This window comes from Melanerpes formicivorus, unplaced genomic scaffold, assembly GCF_026170545.1.
Source record: "Melanerpes formicivorus ecotype bairdi unplaced genomic scaffold, bMelFor1.0.p_v2 SCAF_142, whole genome shotgun sequence".
Taxonomy (NCBI): Eukaryota; Metazoa; Chordata; class Aves; order Piciformes; family Picidae; genus Melanerpes; species Melanerpes formicivorus.
The window spans coordinates 342,927-361,634 of NW_027142494.1; the positions used below are offsets into that span (position 1 = coordinate 342,927).

The 18,708-nt window shown below is 52.7% G+C and overlaps 1 protein-coding gene across 1 annotated transcript in view; it reads right to left on the reverse strand.

Annotated features, from left to right (window-relative positions):
- Positions 1-8,850, reverse strand: part of LOC137456875 (zinc finger protein 184-like) — a 102,106-nt gene extending 93,256 nt beyond the window's left edge. Inside the window, exon 1 of the mRNA XM_068168563.1 lies at positions 7,962-8,850. Coding sequence (XP_068024664.1) covers positions 7,962-8,810 — 849 coding nt within the window. The 5' untranslated portion in view covers positions 8,811-8,850. The remainder of the gene's footprint in view (positions 1-7,961) is intronic.
- Between the last annotated feature and the right edge of the window lie 9,858 nt (positions 8,851-18,708).

An 18,708-nucleotide genomic window follows, 5' to 3' on the forward strand; every position in this document is an offset into this window, starting at 1 on the left:
TCCAATTATCTGCAGAAACCTTGGCAATAATTAGAGGTTCAGCAGTATTTAATGAGCCCCATGGAGTATTTGGGGCTGATTACATCATCCTCAGGTACTGCCAGGAAACTCTGCCAAGGTACTGCCAAGAAGCCTCTCAAGAAGTCCAAGTCAGAAGAAAACTCCAAAGTACCTTGAAGCACTGATTGGCCTCACTGAGGCTTGTTACTGACAAAGGCTCCCCAGGGACTCGTTAGAGCAGCTTGTTAGAGGCCAGGATTGCAGGGAGACAAAGGCAAAGTGCAGGGGAGAAAAACTTGCCTTTGATCTAGGAAGCAGAAAGGCCAAGCCCTGACCACTGCCCTTGGACTAGAAGAACCTCAAAGCCTCAAAGCCAAGTTTCTCCTCACAGGCCTTGGTGGCAGAGGCAACTGCCAGAGCCAAGGGGACAAAGGCCATGGTCCTGTTGGGGCTCTCAGCCTTGCCAGAGCCTTTGGCCATCCCTACTGCAGCCTCTCCTACACTGTCCCATGCCTGCAGCTCTTTCCCTTCAGGCTGCTGACACCAATCTTTCTTCCCCACTCAGCTTTCCTCCTGCCATTTCCATCCCTTCTCTGAGATGTCTCAGCTCTCCCTGCCATTTCCTGACACCTCTGGATGGCTTCATGCATAGCAGCTCTGTCCTTTGAGGGACATTTCTTTGTCCTCATCTCTACTCTGAACCTTCCAAGCTGCACTGAGTGGAGTTTTTAATCTCTTCCCACTCCCCAGAAGGGCTCCATCCTCTCTGAAACCACCCTTCAGCCATGTGCACACTGCTGTGGCAGTGCCCTGAGCCTCCATTCAGCAGGCTGAAGCGGCCCAGGTCCCTCAGCCTCTCCACAGAGATGTCAGCCCCCATCCTGGCAGATCTCCTCTGCGGTCTCTGCAGTTCCTTGCTGTCGGCAGCAGGGAACAGAGTCAATACAAACGCCTAATATGACCTAGCTTTGTTCTTTTTTAAGGGAACCTCTACAGCTTATATAGACTTGGAGAACATTATTGGCATAGCTTCGTTGGTTCCCCACAAGTGATCACACATCGTACTGTTATAGATTATTGGTCAAACTACTAATAACACAACGAGGTTGTTGATGCAGGTGCATGTCCTGTTATTCCCAGATATCTCTCTGTGTTGATAGCTACCAGTGCCCTGCTTTAGTTACATGCTGCAGGCACAGCACTCTTTTGCTACACTGCTAGCCACTTCTGCACTTATGCTGAGCATGGCCTACCACCATGTCAGGCTCTAAGCTTATACTGCCAGATTGCTCACACTGCTCACTGCTACCATTGCCACAAATCCCCCTTTTTGTTTTTGTGAGCAATCTGGTCATGGGAGTTGTTCCCATCCCATACAAGGTGCTACTGCAAACACAGAAGCAAAAAAGGTAAAAATAAGCTGTATAGCAAAAGCAAGAGTTCTGTAGTGCAGCATGTCTAACAGACTGGTGTAACCCATACAAGGCACAAAGCTTAAGTTGAGCTAGTTAGAATGTTCTAACATAGTTGGCATAATACATGGTCAAAGATAACAAACATTGTAAAGAAGAACTTAGATCTTAACAGTTCCGATCTTTACATTTCACTCCTCTTATTGACAGAGAAGACTTGATTATGCCTGAACACATTGCACACAGAGATTGAGGCACAAATGAAATTCTTAGTACTGTCTTTTACAATCTGCTTTTGGGTAATGTTGCATCTTTATTTCTCTAGGATGGTCAATAATCATGAATTGTTTAATGGTAGCAAGATATTCCGTCATCTGTAAAGGTAGATCTGGCCAGGCTCTAGCTTCACAGACAGAAAACTTGCAGGCAAACAGTAAGAGCAAAGAAGCTTCATTGGTTTGCCCAATATAAAATTACACATAATAATGTGTTTTTGCTCATCCTAGTAATGCTGATCTTTTGATGTTTTGTTTTTGCTGAGGAAAGGTACATATAAAATGACAACTTGAGAACACAATATGCTTTAACCATTCATTTTTTGGTGACATATCTAAAATCCCCTTTTTTTTGTTGTTGTGGTTGGTTTTAAGCTAAAATGTAAATGCATGTTATAATTAATTTTTACTTTCCCTTTAACTATGTAAAATTATGGCAAGCTGGTGAGGTAACACACAAATCCATATGAACATTTTCTCTAATCACACAACAATCAAGCAATCATAATATTCAGTCCTAATTCAGAAGGATTTTTTTAGTAAATTCTTCTGATTGATGCCTTTGATCTGAGATTATCATAACAGTTACTGTGATCGATGTTCGACTGCATGGGAAATGCTGTTCGGTCATATTCTTCATTCTTCTGCTGTTGTTTATTGTGATGATTGCAGTTGACATGGGGTAGTTATTTCTTGCTGGTGTTACTAAATGCCCTGAGCTATAAAATATGCATTGTCTTGTTTCAATTTTTGGTGTTATTTTTGTTTATTTGTCCTTGATATAATTAACTTTTATTTTTTTTTATTATTATTATTATTATTATTATTATTATTATTATTAATGGTTATGTTAATTTTTGTTCTATTTTTATTTTTAACTGTTTTTAGTATTTATTAATTTTATTTTTTAAAAAATATTTTTTAAATTAATTTTATTTGAATCCAATTTTTTATTTAGTTTTAATTTTTTTAATTACTTTTTAATATTTTAGACTATTTTTTATTTTCATTAATTTTTCCTTTTTTTGTATGTTTGTTGTATTTAATCTAGTTTTTAAATTGTAATTTTTTATTTCAAATATTTTTACAATTTTATTAATTTTTAAAAAATATTTAAATTTTTTTGCAAAATCTAATTTTTTAATTTTTATGTTTTTTATTTTATTTTTATGTAATTTTTAATTTTTACTGTTGTTTTATTTATTTATGTTTAAACTCTAATTTTATTTTTTAATTTTAAGCTCATTATTTTTATTTATTTTTCTTGATTGTTATATAATCTATTTTTAAATTAATTTTTAATTTTTAATTATTATTTTTCAATTGTTTTTTATTTTAGTATTAATTTTTTTAATTTAATTTTTTTCCTTATTTTCCATTTTAAATTTTGGTTTTGAGGTTTTTTTTGTTTTAATATACTAGTCTCTATCTTACTAAACCTTATTTCTTTGCTATGAATCCTTATGTTTTTTGTTAATAGTTATTTTTTGTTAGTAATTCTTATGTTTTTTTGGTTTGTTGTTGTTTTTTATGATTTTGTTAATTTTTAATTTTATTTTTTTCTTTTTTAAATTTTTTAAAATTATTTTTTGTTATTTTGTACTTTAGTTTTTAATCTAATTTTTTTGTTATTTTGGGGTTTTTTTATTGTACTTTTTGTATATGTGATTTTTTTGTTCTTGTTGTGTTATATATTTGTTTATGTTTCTTAATTTTTGTGGGCTTTTATTTTACAATTTTTTGTTATACTGTTTTGTATATTTTTTAAAATATTTTTGTTTAAAAAAAAAATTTTCTAGTTTACATTTTTTAAAATTTTTATCTAGTCAATGTCTAAGAAGGAAATAGAAAGATGTTACATTAGCTAAGGAATACTTTTAAAAATGAATACCTATTTACTACAAACCTTAACTATATTACATGGAGCTCCTTTGAAATGCCATGGCAGACAACTAAGAAGGTTCGAACCAAAAGAAAATCTTACAATGTGAACTCATTGCTCAGTAGGTATACCTTGCTGCAATTACTATGTACTAAGTACCTGTAAATACCAAATGCTTAACATTCATTATGCTTACTAGGAAAGCTTAGCAAAACTCTAAATAACAAATCTCTGAAAGACATTACAATCAGAAATGATGAAATTAGCACTGTTGCTTTTGATCAGAGCAGAGCTGTGGTCATCAAGAGTCAAGCCTTTTTCTGGCTTTTTCTCTGCTGGGTGTGAACGGCTGTGGTGGTGTCTAATAAACACGGTGTGCTGGCCAAGATGGCGGATGTGGCGTCTTCTTTGTGCAATTCCTAATGTGTAGCGACCTCCATTTTGATTTCGTGTGCCTTATCAGTTCAATCGGGATTCGCTTCTGCCGCTATTGATGTGGCAGGAGCAGATTTTTCCACGCAAAAGAACGGTAATAGAGAGCCGCGATTCGTGTAGAAGGAGTAGTGGGCAATTGAAATTGTGAGGAGGATGCTGATGGAGCGGCAGACGATGTGCAGGGAGAGAGGAGGGGGGTGGAGGTGGGGGGTGCCTTCTGAGTCTCCCTTTCTCGTCTTGGTTAGAACCAAACGCCGCAGCAGCTGAATCGGGAGTAGACTGCTATGCTTTTTTCGACTGCAATGTCCATGACGATCCGTCACACGGTGCTATAGCGAAAAGCTGCTTTTATAAGCATTTAGCACCTCATCCCACAGCTGGGCTGCAATTTCATCCCGTGCTTCGGATGTAAAAGCTCATTGCCGTGGGGATGACTCTGGGCACAGGCTAATAGCCCTTTTACGATCCCAGAATTGCCAGTAATACCTCTCACAGAGAGGATAGGTGGAAGGCGTTTAGCACAGCCTCTTCTGTGGTGGCGTGCTTCCCCTTGCCTCTCCTCCGTTTGCTCACCAGGCCAGGGTGAGATTCACTTCCTTTGTGAGCGTGCACTGCTAATTTTTCCAGCACCGGGGCAGTGCTGTCCGACCGGCTTTCCGTATCGCTCGGACGTACCTCTGTGTGCTGAGTCGATCAGTATTGTAGTCCGAGGATCCCTTGTCCATGAGTTCAGGTTTATTCGGGCGCCAGCTGTAGACGACGGAGATAGGAATCAATATGACTGACCAATGTGATCAAGTATTGTTCCTTTATTGTTCCAGTGTTGCAGGCCTATGGTGCAGGCCTGAGGTGCAGGGCTATGGAGCAGGCCTGTAGTGCAAGTATAGCACTGTAAAGTGTAGAAGAAACAGGAGACAGTAAAGGCAGAAGTGCGTAGCAAGGCAACTGCTACGACTTACATAAACTCGGAGTGCCCTGTTGGCATAGCTCCATTGATTCCCTCTGAGTGACCACACATTGCACTATTACAGATTATTGGTCCAACTACTAATGACACAACGAGGTTGTTGATGCAGATGCATGTCCTGTTGTCCCAAGATAACTGTCCATGTTTATAGCTACCAGTGTCTTGTTTTAGTTACATGCTGCAGGCACAGCACTGTTTTGCTCCACTGCTAGCTAACTCTGCATTTATGCTGCACATGGCCTACCGCCATGTCAGGCTCTAGGCCTGCACTGCCAGATTGCTCACACTGCTCGTCGCTGGCATTGCCACATCGTTCTCCTCCCCGTCCCATTTGTGTGTGCTTATTGGTTGTAGCGCCTCCTCCCTGTTCCCGCCGGGGGCATGCTCACCCCACCCTTCCCCTTTTCGTTTGGCACCATCTTGGGGCGCATATGGCGGAGGTCTAGCCCAGATGTCCTCAGACTCCGATTTCCCCACGGCACCCCAGGCCTCCTCGGCTAACTCACCCCAGAAGGATTTGGCTTGATTCTGTCCCTCCACGAGCGGGTCAGGGTTCAGGGATTCCGGGGGCACATTGCCCTCCCGCAATTCCTCAGGCTCGGCAGAATTGCCATCGTCTGGGGGACGCGAAGTCCGCATGGCTGCCCCGACTCCCCACCTCAGGATGGCCGACAAACAGTCTCCTATCGCCCTCCAGATCCCCCTCTCCTGCCTGGCCCCCTGCAGAGCCCGCACGACTTTCCCCCACGACCTAAGATCCTTCCCACAGCCTGAGGACATCGTCTCCAGAGCTAGCGCTTCAGTGCATCTGCTCCACGTTTCTTGGTGGAGAATGTCCACCGGCTGGCTTATGACCCCAAGCTGCAACAGCCTCGCGACTGCGAGAATAAAATCTTCGGGTTCACAATCAATACCCCACTGCCTATGTAACTGCGACACGACCTTCACAAGGGCTTCCATCCTCCTTGTTGGTCTGGGAGCGTCCTCCCCGCCGGGCTGGTCCAGCCGCTCCGGCCGCCGTTCACCTGATTCCAGGCGAATTCCCGGGTTTCGGCACCACTTGTTGCCTGTCGTAGGTGTGGTGACCTGGTTCAGGAATGGCCAACCCCAGACCGCTCAGTCCATCAGCTCGCAGACACCAATGTGGTGGATGGCAAATGGCCTTTATTAGTGAACGACACTACACGATATAACTGAGGTTTACGTCAATTCCGTCTGCTTGCACTGTAAACTAAACGCTATTGGCTATCAGGAGAGGGGCTCTATCTTCCCATACAACGCAAGATCTTCCGGCCACTGGAGCCTAACTACCTACAGTGGTGGAACCCACCTGTGTTTCTGGTGTGACAGGAGGATCCCCACACCTGGATGTGTTGGAAGCTGAGTACTGGGATGCAAGCCACAGTTTGCTTTCACTTGGAGGCATAGAAGGAGTCACTGGACTCAATTGCCCCAGAGGTGGAAACACAGCCCCAGCATCTGCAGCATTTGGACGGGGCATGGACTGATCCAGACTGTGCTGGAACAGAATGGAGCTGCAGAGCACCTGCAGTGAGCAGTCCTCTGTGTACTGCAAAGCAACCTCCTGTGGAGTGGGAATGGACAGTGCCTGAGGTGTGCTGCTGATTGTTGCTGGGCATGGTGCAGATGGCACAGAATGAAGGCTTGGGAATGTCAAAGGTTAATTTGCTGCCATTACTCCACACCATCCTGCCTCATGCCACCTTCACAGGGACAGTGTTGGCTGGAGCAAAGTACTACAGGTCTTGAAGTTCAGATGGCAACATGAGAGGCTTCCTGTTCTGGTTGCTGCTGTTGGGTTCTGGCTCTCAGGTGCTGGCTCTTTGCTGAGGGGGAGTGCTGTAGGGGTTGAACTCCTGGCTGTTGCTGCTCACTGCTGTGCTTCTTTCTGCAAACAGCCTCAGGTCAGTGTGCATTATGGGTTCTCCTTTGGATTCAACCCTTTTGATCTTATCTCAAGTCCTTATCTCAACCCAGAGGGTTTTTTGATTCATGTGTGTGTTATTTTTCCTGCACTTCTGTTTTGGGGGGGAACAGGCAGCTTAACCTCTTCTCAGCTCTTCAACCTGTTCCAGCCCCAGAGTGGAAAGCCAACAGAAGCTTTCTGAGTTCTTCCAAAGATCTCCATGAGCTTCCCCCTACACCCTCCAAAGATCCCAAAAGTCAGTCCTAGGACCATCCAAATCCCAAACACCTAAGATCATCTGAAAGCCCCTGCAGAATGCCTCTGAGATGCCCCTCAAGACTCCTCTGAGAACCTCATTTTCCCCGCCCTCAACTGGGCACACAACTCCACCCCATCCCTTGGGAGCAAATGCCCCCAAAATTCAGGCATTGATGCAGGGATATCTGAAATAAAAGCAAACAGGCAGGATTTGGGTAACTTTTGGGTTTTATTGAGACAATTGGTCAATAGACAGAGGATTTCTTACCCCAGGGAGACACAAAGCATAAGGGAAGAACCAGACAGACCCTGGCAAAGCCCTGCTGGTCTCCACTGGGAGCTCCAGCTGTGCCGACTCAGCACTGTAATTGTTCTCATCAGCAATAATTGGTGTTCAGAAGGGCAGGAGGTGTTTGTTGCTGCTGGTGTCCCCAGTCCCTGAGAAGTGCAGAGGTAAAAGGGATGATTTTGGTGCTGGACAGGCCCTCTCAGAAGGATCATGATTACCCCACAGATTCTAGGTGGATTTATGCCTCCCCTCCAGTGCAGGCTGCTCTCTGGTGTGGGTGCAGCGGTGATGGTTGAGGGATCGCTTCTCGCTAAAGCTCTTACCGCAATCAGCACAAGTGAAAGGATTCTTACCAGTGTGGGAGCGGTGGTGACCAATGAGATGGCGCCTCTGGCTGAAGCTCTTCCCACAGTTAGCATAGGTGAAAGGTTTCTCACCGGTGTGGGTGCGGTGGTGGCGAATGAGATTGTCCCTACGGCAGAAGGCCTGACCGCACGCAGCACAGCTGAACAACTTCTCGCCAGTGTGCACACCACGGTGCTCCGTGAGAGCTCGCTTGTTGGTGAAGCTCTTGCCGCAGTCAGTACAGCTGTAGGGCTTCTCACCATTATGGATGAGTTGGTGCCGGATGTATCGATTACTCGTGGTGAAGCTCTTGCCGCACTCAGCACAGGGGAAAAGATGCTCTCCAGTGTGGATGCGGCGATGGATGGTGAGAGTGTAGCTGTGTTTGAAGCTCTTGCCGCAGTCCCTGCAGGTGAAGGCCTTCTCCCTGTTGTGGGAGAGGTGGTGTTGCCTAAGATGAGAGCTCTGCCTGAAGCGCTTGCCACAGCTGTCACAGGAGAAGGGCCTTTCTCCAGTATGGGTGAGGCAGTGCTGGGTGAGATGGTAGCGCCGCGTGAAACGCTGTCCGCAGTCAGCACAGGTGAAAGGTTTCTCTCCAGTGTGGGTGAGGCAATGCTGGGTGAGATAGCCTCGATGGGTAAAGCTCTCTCCGCAGTCAGCACAGGTGAAAGGTTTCTCTCCAGTGTGGGTGCGGCGGTGCTGGATGAGCTCAGAGTTCCAGCGGAACCTCTTGCCACAGTCACCACAAACGAAGGGACGAGTGCCAGGCTGAGGGCAGAGGTGCTTAACTAGCTCTGAGCTACCTGGGAAGCTCTGCCCACACTCAAGGCACTGATTCAGCTCTTTGGGTGACACTGAGGGACCTGCTCTGGCTTCATCCTCCTCCATACATTCCTCCCCCTCATCCTGGTCGCCTTCATCATCATCATTATCCTCCTCTTCACAGTTATCATTCTCAGCATCATCCTTCATCTTGTCCTCTTTTTCCTCCTCATCCTCCTCTACCTTGGGACTGCACATTGGCTTCTCCAACTTGATCTCTGGGTGCTGCTTCTCCTCCCAGCTCTTGTCTGGGTCCTTCTGTGAGGCCATACTGTGGCAGGAAGGGGTCACAGCTCTGCAATAGGGAAGATGGAAGCACCTGAGCCCAGGACCTCAAACCCTCAGATCCTGACTGGGTCATGACAGTCCCTGACTCCCAACACCCAGTTAGAGGAGAGAATGCAGAGGGGACCTCAAACCTTCAGTTTCTGCCACAGTGTGGGCACAGACCTCTAATACCTGTGCTGAGACCCCAGGTTCCTGTGATCAGTGCCCTGAGGTACCCTGGGGCTTACAAGTGGTCTTGTCCTACTCTGCTCGAGCCTGGTAGCATTGACAGAGTGGTTCCTGGACCAGGCCCACTCCTTTGATCTTCCCTGGCTCAGACAATGGAGGCAGCAGCACTGACCAAGGAAGAACAAACCACCTCCAACCTTCTCCCACCACGCTCCAGATGCCAACCCCCAAACATCACCTCCTGCTTACAACAAACTCCCAGCAGCCTGGAGCATTCCTCAACTCCCACAAACCCTGATGGGCCTCAGAGCTCCTGGAGAGGTGAAATATGCTGCACAGGAGGAGGTGGAGGCTGGGAGCTGCCCTTGGGGCTGGGGTCCTGCTGTTAACCCACTCTGGGTTTCTTACCTCTTGGGCTGCTCCAAGGGGCAGGACTGCAAATTCTGCTCTTCCACAGCACACAGGGGCAGGGATGATTGAGAGACCACTCAGTCCCTGACAGAGAGAAGCAAAGAGCTCAGGGGAGAGCACTGATCTGCAAGGGATGGTTCAGCACTGCCCAGGACCAGGCAGCACAGCTCAGCCTTGCTGGGGGCAGCTCCCAAGCCCAGCAGCACAGCCACAGCACACAGCCAGGGCTGATCAAGATGGGAGACCTCAACAAGGTTGAGGCCGGATGTGAGAAGGAGGTTCTTCCCCATGAGAGTGGTGAAACCCTGAAATGGGTTCTCCAGGGAGGTGGTTGAGGCCCCATTCCTGGAGGTGTTTAAGCCCAGGCTGAATGAGGCTCTGGCCAGGCTGATCTAGTGTGGGGTGTCCCTGCCCATGGCAGGGGGGTTGGAACTAGATGATCCTTGTGGTCCCTTCCAACCCTGACTGATACTATGAGACTATGAGACTAAGTGCAGGCTCAGCTCCCAAGCCCAGCACACAGCTGCAGGCCAGCATCACAACACAGCTGCCTCCACACAGCCTCTCCCAGGCCTTGCCTAAAGCTTCCTCCCACTGCCTGCCCAGGCCTCTGCTGCCTGCACCTGCCTTTGCCAGCAGATCTTGCTCTGGCCACAGCTCTTCTCCCAGGTCCTGCCCCCACCCCACACACTCTGTGCTCACCTTTGACCTGCACACACCTCTATGCTGCCCACTCCCCAACAGAAGATCACAGCAGCCCTCAGGACACACACAAAGGGAGCTTCATGACCTCTGGAGATGCAACAAAGGGGGAAGGGACTTGGGCAGCTTCTTGATAAACTTCTTCAGCCCTCACTGGGATGCTGGAGGAGTCTGTGGCTCCTGCCCAAACCTCACACCTCCAGCACCCTTCACACACCTGCAGCCCAAAGATACTCAGTGAAAAGGGTTTGGCCTCCTTCTCTCCCTGACCATTTCTCTCAGCTTGCTCTTTGCAGTTCCCTGGAGCTGCCACTCCACATTCCCAAGAGAAAAATGAGGTTTGGTGGGAGGGCACAGTGCCCATGGGCTGCTGTTCATCTCCCAGCTGACACAGGCAGAGCTGCAGCACAATTCACTCCTTTCACCTCCTCAAATGCTGCCAGATTCTGCCATTTCCTGCACACACATTTGCCACCTGGGCCCTGGATCCTCTCCCCTTTTTGGGGGGACAAGGCCTAATTCCTGCCTGACCATCCCCAGGCCTTTCCCTCATTCCCAGCACATCCATGGCCCTGCTGCCTTGGCTCTCCCATGGCCCTGTGTCCCCCACCTCCACTGCCACTGCAGCTGGAAGGGTGGAGTGGGAAATGCTGTGGCTGAGGAAGCATCTAAGGAACTGGGCTGGAAGCAGCAGCACAAGAATGGAAGGGGCCTGAGACTAAAGGCTGGGATCAGCTGGAGGGCTGAAAGAACAGCACCAAGCCAAGGGGGGTTACAGATGAGGACTGGGGAGGGACCCTGCAGACACATCAGGCAGCAACTGATGAGAGGAAGGGGGACAGAGAGGGAGTGAGACCTCAGGTGACTCCTGCCATGGGGGATGGCTGGGCTGTGTGGCTAGGAGCCCTGAGTGCCTGCTTGGGCTGTGCTGCATGTCAGGAGGGGTCAGGGGACTGTCCTGAGCCAGGCAGGATTTGGGACTTTGAGCTTCTGGGGTCAGCTGCTGCCAGCACCATTGGAGGTAGGAGCCAGGCAGAGTCACACAGCTGCTGAACTAAGCCCTCCCACCCCCTGCAGCCTTCACCCTCCATCTCTCCATCCATTGCTCCATCTCCACTCACTTGCTGCCTTCTCAGAGTCACCAGGGTCCTACAACATCACCAGGGCTGATCTACACAGCCAGCAGGGCCCAACAGAAATCCCTGGATTAGAGCATGGAGGAGAATCCCTGTGGTGGGTGGAAGGCACTGGGATGTCTTACACCAGAGAGTAGAGACCTCCAGAAGGGACAGCAGAGTCCAGAGGGACACCACAAAGTGTCATCTAGCTTACTTCATTCCCACAAGGCCTGCACCCACTCTCTACAAAGGAACAGCACAGGATCTCCAACCTCCTTTGCCCTTCCTCTCTGCTCCCAGCAACAGCTTCTGGGATCTCTCTCTGCAGAGGAGCTTTGAGGCCTTGGCAATGCTGCCAACTGGAGCCTGCAGCGGCCTGGCTCACCTGGGAGCTGCCTACCAGAATCTGTAACTGCAGCTCTTGTGTATGGGGGAGGAGGGGCAGAGAGGCATGGGGGAGGGGGAAGGCATTTGGGGCCTGGGGTTCTGGCCTGCTTTGGTGCAGCTCTGGAGGAAGCTTTGGCCTAGGGAGGTTGCTTGGCTCCCGTGGCCCAGGCACACTATGGATTGTTGTGGATTTGATGCTTTGCACTGTAGGATGCAGCTCTGAACAGCACAGCCATGGAAACTGCCCAATTCTATCCAACCCTCTGGCCACAGCTTGGCATCAACTCCTTTCACAAGGCTCAAAGAGAGCCTCTCTGCCTCCTTAAACCTAAGACAATACCCTGCAGAACAAGCTGGAGGAGCTCAAGTGGACAAGCTGCAGAGGGGGCCCAGGGCAACCTCCTGAGCTTCAACAAGAGCAAGGGCAGGGTCCTGCCCCTGGCCTGGCACAATCCTCACAATCAGCACAGGCTGGGGGAGGAGGGGATAGGAAGCAGCCCTGCAGAAAACCACTGGGGGGTGCTGCTGGACAAGAAGCTGCACAGGAACAGACAGGGGGAGCCTGCAGCCCTGAAGGCCAAGGGCAGCCTGGGCTGCACCAAAAGCAGCAGGGCCACAGATGGACAGAGGCCATCCTGGCACTTGGCTCTGCTCTGCTGAGACTTCACCTGCAGCACTGCAGCCAGCTCTGGAGCCATCAACACAGGAAGGACATGGACCTGATGGAGAGGGCCCAGAGGAGGGACACAAAAATGATCAGGGGCTTGGAGCAGCTCTGCTACCAGGACAGGCTGAGGGAGCTGGGGGTGATCAGCCTGGAGAGGAGAAGAGAAGGCTCTGGGGAGACCTAAGAGTGACCTTCTGGTACCTGAAGGGGGCTACAAGAAGGCTGCAGAGGGACTCTTTGAAGCCAGTGCCTCTGGTCCTGTCCCTGCAGGCTTATGCAAACTAGAGCAGAGTAGATTATGATTGGAGGTGAGGAACAAGTTCTGCACCAGGAGCCTGCTGGAACACTGCAACAGGTTGCCCAGGGAGGGGATTGAGGTCCCAGCCCTGGAGAGGTTCAAGGTGAGGCTGGACAGGGCTCTGGGCAACCTGAGCTAGTGCAGCGTGTCCCTGCTGACTGCAGAGGGGCTTGGACTGCAGCACCTTTGCAGCTCCCTGCCAAACCAAACCACTCTAGGATTCTAGGAGTCTAAGTGCAGCCTCCAGGGAGAGCAGGAAAAAGATGAGGCAGAGGAGGACAAGGAAGAGGACAAGGAGGAGGAGAACCAAAATCCCTTCCTAACTCCTCCAAACCTCTGCCAAATTCCTGGAAAGCTCTTCCAGCTCTGCAGAGTTCATTCTGAAGAGAGCTGAGGGAGTTGCTAGGCTCAGGGATGTCTTGCACACTCTGCACAAATGCTCCAGAAGCTTTCCAAGTGCCCTCAAAACCAGCAGCACAGCTCTGCTGCCACACAATGCCAGGCTGCAAGGGACCCCAAGGCTCAGCTGCTCCAACCTTGCCAGCTGACACTGGACTGGAAAGGAGCTGGCCCAGCCCCCTGCCAAGCTGAGCCTTCCAACTCTGCCCTGCAGGGCAATCCACCACTGCCCTGGGGAGATGATTCCAATGGCTGACTGGCAGGGAAAAGCTTTTGCCTCTGCAGGGCACTGTGCCACTTCAGCTCAACTCTTGCAGCAGCTCTTTGAGATCTGCCTTTGGAGCACCACAAACTCTGCAGCACTGCAGTGCAAAGCAGCTCAGCTTCAACTTCCAACTGCCTGAACTCTCACATTTTAAATTCAAGGCAGGGGCCAGGCTCACACCCAGCTCCTATGCTCAGAGCAGCTTCCCACGCTCAGAGACAGCAACTAAGGTGAGAACAACATCTGAAGCTCAGGCCCAGCCCCCAAGCTCAGAGATAGAAACTCAGGTCAGAAGCACGTCCCATGATCAGTGCCAGTCCCCAAGCTCCAGAACCCATATCAGAAGTGCAGAACCAGCTCCAAAGCTCAGAGGCAGCTCCCAAGCACAAGCAGCAGTTCAAAAGTGCAGACCCAGCCCTCAGGCTCAGACCCAGATCAAAATCCAGACCCAGAACCCAACCTCTCACATTGTAAATTCAAGGCAGGTGAAAAGCTCACACTCAGCTCCTATGCTCACCACCTGCTCCCATGCTCAGAACAGCTTCCCCAGCTCACAGCCAGCCCCCAAGCTCAAGAACGAGATCCAAAGTGAGACCCAGCTCCCAAGCTCACACTCAGCCAAGCTGAGCCAGCCCCCAAGATCAAAACCAGCAACAAAGGTCAGAATCACCTCCCAAGCTCAAGGACCACCTCTTGAGCCCAGAGCCTGCCCCTAAGATCCAGAACCAAGATCACAAGTGCAGACCCAGCTCCTAAGCTCAGAGCCAGCTCCCAAGCCCAAGAACCAGCTGCAAGCTCAGATCCAGTCCCCAAGCTCAAGAACCAGCAGCTAAGGTCAAGAGCAGATCCCAAGCTCAAATTCAAGGACTCAGAGAATCCTTGGGAAAAAAAAAAACTCCTAGCAGAAGGAGGCAGCAGCACAAGGAACCCCACCGAGCCCCCACCCCAACCCCACCCGCGGCCCCGCAACCGCACAGACCCCTCCCAGAACAGCACAGACGACGCTCACCGACCCTGCACACTTCTGCCCTACCCCACAGCCCCCCCCCACGACCACCCCAAACACCGCAGACCCCCACAGCTGCACAGAGCTCCCCACAATCACAGCGAGCCGCCCCCCAAACCGCACAGGCCCCAAGCGCCAAGCTTGCAGAGCTCCTCCGGACCTCACAGACCCACCCCCAAACCATAACCCACACATCTCCCCCATATCCCACGGACCCCAATCACATATCCACAGAAGCCCCTAACCAAACCCCACCGATTCCCCCTAGATGCCTGGAGAGGCTCCCCCCCCGCCCCAGCCCCACCGACCCCTGCCTCACAAACCCCTCCCCAACCCAAGCGACTCTCCCGACCCCTCGCAGCCCCCCAGAGAGCATTCCCTGATCCCCACCCCACCACCCCCAACTCAGCCCCACAGACTCCCTCACCCCACCTGGACCCCGGGAAGAGTGCGAAGCGGAGAAGGAGAAGGAGGAAGAGCTCAGCGCACAGGGAGCCGCCGGCCCCGGCAGGCTGCTGGCGAGCAGAGAGCGCTGCGAGGCAGACCCCGGCCCGGCCCCTCCGGCTGCTGCGGCCACGTGGGACGGGGAGCGGAAGCAGGGAGCAGTCTGGAACGGAAGCCCCGCCCACGGCCGGGCAGCCTTAGCCAATGATAGGCGGCGGGAGCGCGGCAGCTCCTCCCCCTGGGCGCTGCCGAGGCCCAGCCAGGAGCTGCCCCTGCCGGCCGCGGCCGCCATTGTTGCTGCCCACGGCCGGGCAGCCGCAGCCAATCAGAGCCGCCGCAACAGCCCAGGCCATGTGAGTGGCGCTGGCCATGGGGGTGCAGTTTTTCATTCTTTGTGTATGCCTTTTGCAAACTGACAATGGTTGCCCTAGGCTGAACTGAAGCTCTAGGAGCTACAGGACAGACAGTGCTGCTCCTATTGCAGCGGAGGACACTGCCCTTGAAACCTTGCCAGACACTAAGACAGCTCCTATCAAAGACACCTTGGTAGTCACAGTCAAAGCTGTGGCATCAATGAAGCCATTCAGCAGTGGCCTGAGGGAGGCACAGGTAGGTTACAAAGCAAAGCAGCTAAGACCTCTGCTCTCTTGGACCCCTTGTAGCTGCAGGATTAAGGGAGAGAGGTTTGAGTTCAGGCTCAGAACCACACAGAAGATCCTTTCTGGCTGCAAACAGACCAGTGGCACTTTCAAGGGAAGAGTCAACTTCTTGGGGGACAACTGCCTGTTAGGTTTGGGCTCAGGTCTCTCTAATGTGGACAGAAGGAACATGGGGTGATGGCACACACATCAGGAGGTCGTTTAGGTCACCCTCATGCAGCTGCTGGGGATACCCAATCAGTCAACCAGGACAGTCTAAAATGGTTTACAGACCAAAACACAGAGCTAAGCCACTGAGAGAGACTGCTGGGATGATAGAAAGCAGCTTTAGAGAAGAACACAGGACAGGGAGCAAATCTTCCACAATCAAGAGGTGGAGCTGGATGGAGAGAGAAACCTTAGCTGCTGGCTCCCAAAGACTACAAAAGGCACATTTGATGCTGCACAAGAAGAAACCTAGAGAAGCTGGGGAGGACTTGACAGCTGGTGCTCCACAGTCATGGAAATGTAACTGCAATGCATTGGGGTTTCAAACAACATCACCTCCCTGCCCCACAACATCTGGCCCCCAACTGAAGTGCTGTGGATCACTGCTGTCAAGAGTGAAGGAACAGAAGCAAGCTTGCCCAGACCTGAGCTGCTATTTGAATAAGGTTCATGGACCAATGGCTGGAGTTACCTATTAGCAGGGACTGAGACACTGAAACAGGGGAGCAGTGGAAAACCAAATTGCTGCCAACACAACACATGCTGCATGAAAATCCAGCACACAGGGGCAGAGCTGTTAGCCTGAAACCAAACTTCATACAGGAACAAAACCAAATCCATTGGCACAGGTAACAAGAACTAACAGCCCCAAGGGAAAGACAGTAAGAGGAGAGGGGAAGTCAATGTTGCTGCAAGAGGCCAGCTCCAGCAAGACATCAAAATGATTGTTAGGCAGCAACAGACTCAATCAGCACTGGTAACAAGCCCAACCCCGGGGACACTGCAAACGCAGCCAGGAAATAGCTCTGCAGAGGTGGGGTCACAGCGATTGCTAGATCCAGACCCGGGACAAAAGGCACAGGAAATGACCTTGCTGCTGCTGCCAAACACCCAACAACCCAACCCAGACTCCTCACCCTCTGGCGCATCAGAGCTGGAACCAGAGACTCCCTTTGGATGCGAGGTGCTGGAGGGCGAGCGGCAGCTGCCGGCTGCTGAGCTGCGGCGGGGCGGGAGGGGCTGCGGGGCCGGGGGGCGCTGGGGGCGGCTATGGCTCAGGGACCTATTTGTGTCTCTGCCCTGCACAAGCGCTCTGGGCTCCTCCAAACCCCTCCTCAAGCTTCCTCCTGCGGCCCCAAGTCCTCTCTCTCCAGCCTGCAGTCAGAACTTTCTTCCTGAGCTGCCTTCGGCTCACAGCCTAAGGCAAAAAGCTCAAAGCCAACCTGAGACCAAACCAATCTGAGTGCAACCCGAGAGAGGCTGCTGCGAGGGCTGGAGGCAGCCCCAAGATGTTCCGCAGCAGGCAGTGGGAACCTGGGGACTCAAAGACAAAGGCAGGAAGGAAAACCTCAAGGCTGAGCTCCGCACGCCCCGCGCAGCGCCGGGGCCCAGCAGCTCAACGCTCCCCGGCTCTCAGCATGCCCCGGGGCCCGCCCAGACCCTTCCCCGCTCCGCTGCCGCCGCCCGCAGCGCTCCGGCACCGCTGCCGCTCCCTTGGGCACTGCTGTTGGCTCTCTCGGCTCTGGGGGGAGTTGTACAGCTCAGAGAGAGGTGAAGCTGATCCACAGCCATCGATATCCCCACGGAGCCCTTTGCATCGCCCCAGCACACTCCCACCCCCAGTGCCAGTGCCAGCCCCGCCTGGTGCTGAGTGCGGGCAGCAGGGCTGGGATGAGAGTTGCACTCTGGACCCCGTCCCTCCCGGCCGCTCTCTGACACCTCACCGCCCCCCCCCATTGCTGTCCCAATGCACATCCTGCACAGCACAGACTGCAAACAGCCAAGAGCTTCAGGAGCCAACCCCGCGGCCCCCAGCCCCGCCGGCACCCCCCTGCCCCTGGCCAAAGCCAAACAGAACAATTCCTCACCCTCCCCAAGCCTGCCCCAGCCCCACGGAGCCCCCTGCCCCCCGCGCCCCTCCCGACCCCCAACCCCACACACGCCCCCGGCAGCCTCACGCAGCCAGAGCCTTCCCCGCTGCGCTGCCGCCGCCCTCAGCGCTCCCCGGCCCCCTCAGCCCCTCCCGCCCCGCCGCAGCTCACCAGCCGGCAGCTGCCGCTCGCCCGCCAGCACCTCCGGCACTTCTCCCGCGCTCCGGCCCCGCTGCCGCTCCCCACGGGGCAGCAACAATGGCGGCCGCGGCCGGCAGGGGCAGCTCCTGGCTGGGCCTCGGCAGCGCCCAGGGGGAGGAGCTGCCGCGCTCCCCGCCGCCTCTCATTGGCTAAGGCTGCCCGGCCGTGGGCGGGGCTTCTGTTCCAGCCTGCTCCCTGCTTCCGCTCCCCGTCCCACGTGGCCGCAGCAGCCGGAGGGGCCGGGCCGGGGTCTCCCTCGCAGCGCTCTCTGCTCGCCAGCAGCCTGCCGGGGCCGGCGGCTCCCTGTGCGCTGAGCTCTTCCTCCTTCTGCTGCTCTGCTTCGCTCTTGTCCCGGGGTCCAGGTGGGGTGAGGGAGTCTCTGGGGCTGAGTTGGGGGTCGTGGGGTGGGGATCAGGGAATGCTGTCTGGGGGGCTGCGAGGGGTCGGGAGGGTCGCTTGGGTTGGGGCAGGGGTTTGTGGGGTAGGGGTCGGTGGGGCTGGGGCGGGGGGGAGCCTTTGCGGGGATCTAGGGGGAATCGGTGGGGTTTGGTTGGGGGCTTCTGGGGATATGTGGTTGGGGGTCCATGGGATCCGGGGGAGATCAGTGGAGTACGGGGTGGAGGTGGGGCTGTGAGGTCCGGAGGAGCTCTGCAAGCTTGGCGCTTGGGGTCTGTGCGGTTGGGGGGGTGGTCGCTGTGATTATGGGGAGCTCTGTGTGGCTGTGTGGGTTTGGGGTGGTCGGGGAGGGCTGTGGGGTAGGGCAGAGCTGTGCAGGGTCGGTGAGCGTCGTCTGTGCTGTTCTGGGAGGGGTCTGTGCGGTTGCGGGGCCGCGGGTGGGGTTGGGGTGGGGGCTCGGTGGGGTTCCTTGTGCTGCTGAATCCCCCTGCCAGGGGCAGCTGCAGACTCCCTCTGGTTGCTGCTGTGTTGCAGCAGGAGCCATTGGTGCCCTGCAGGGGTCCTGGGTAGCGTGGGGGCTGGGGTGCAGCAGAGGCTCCTCTGGGGGGG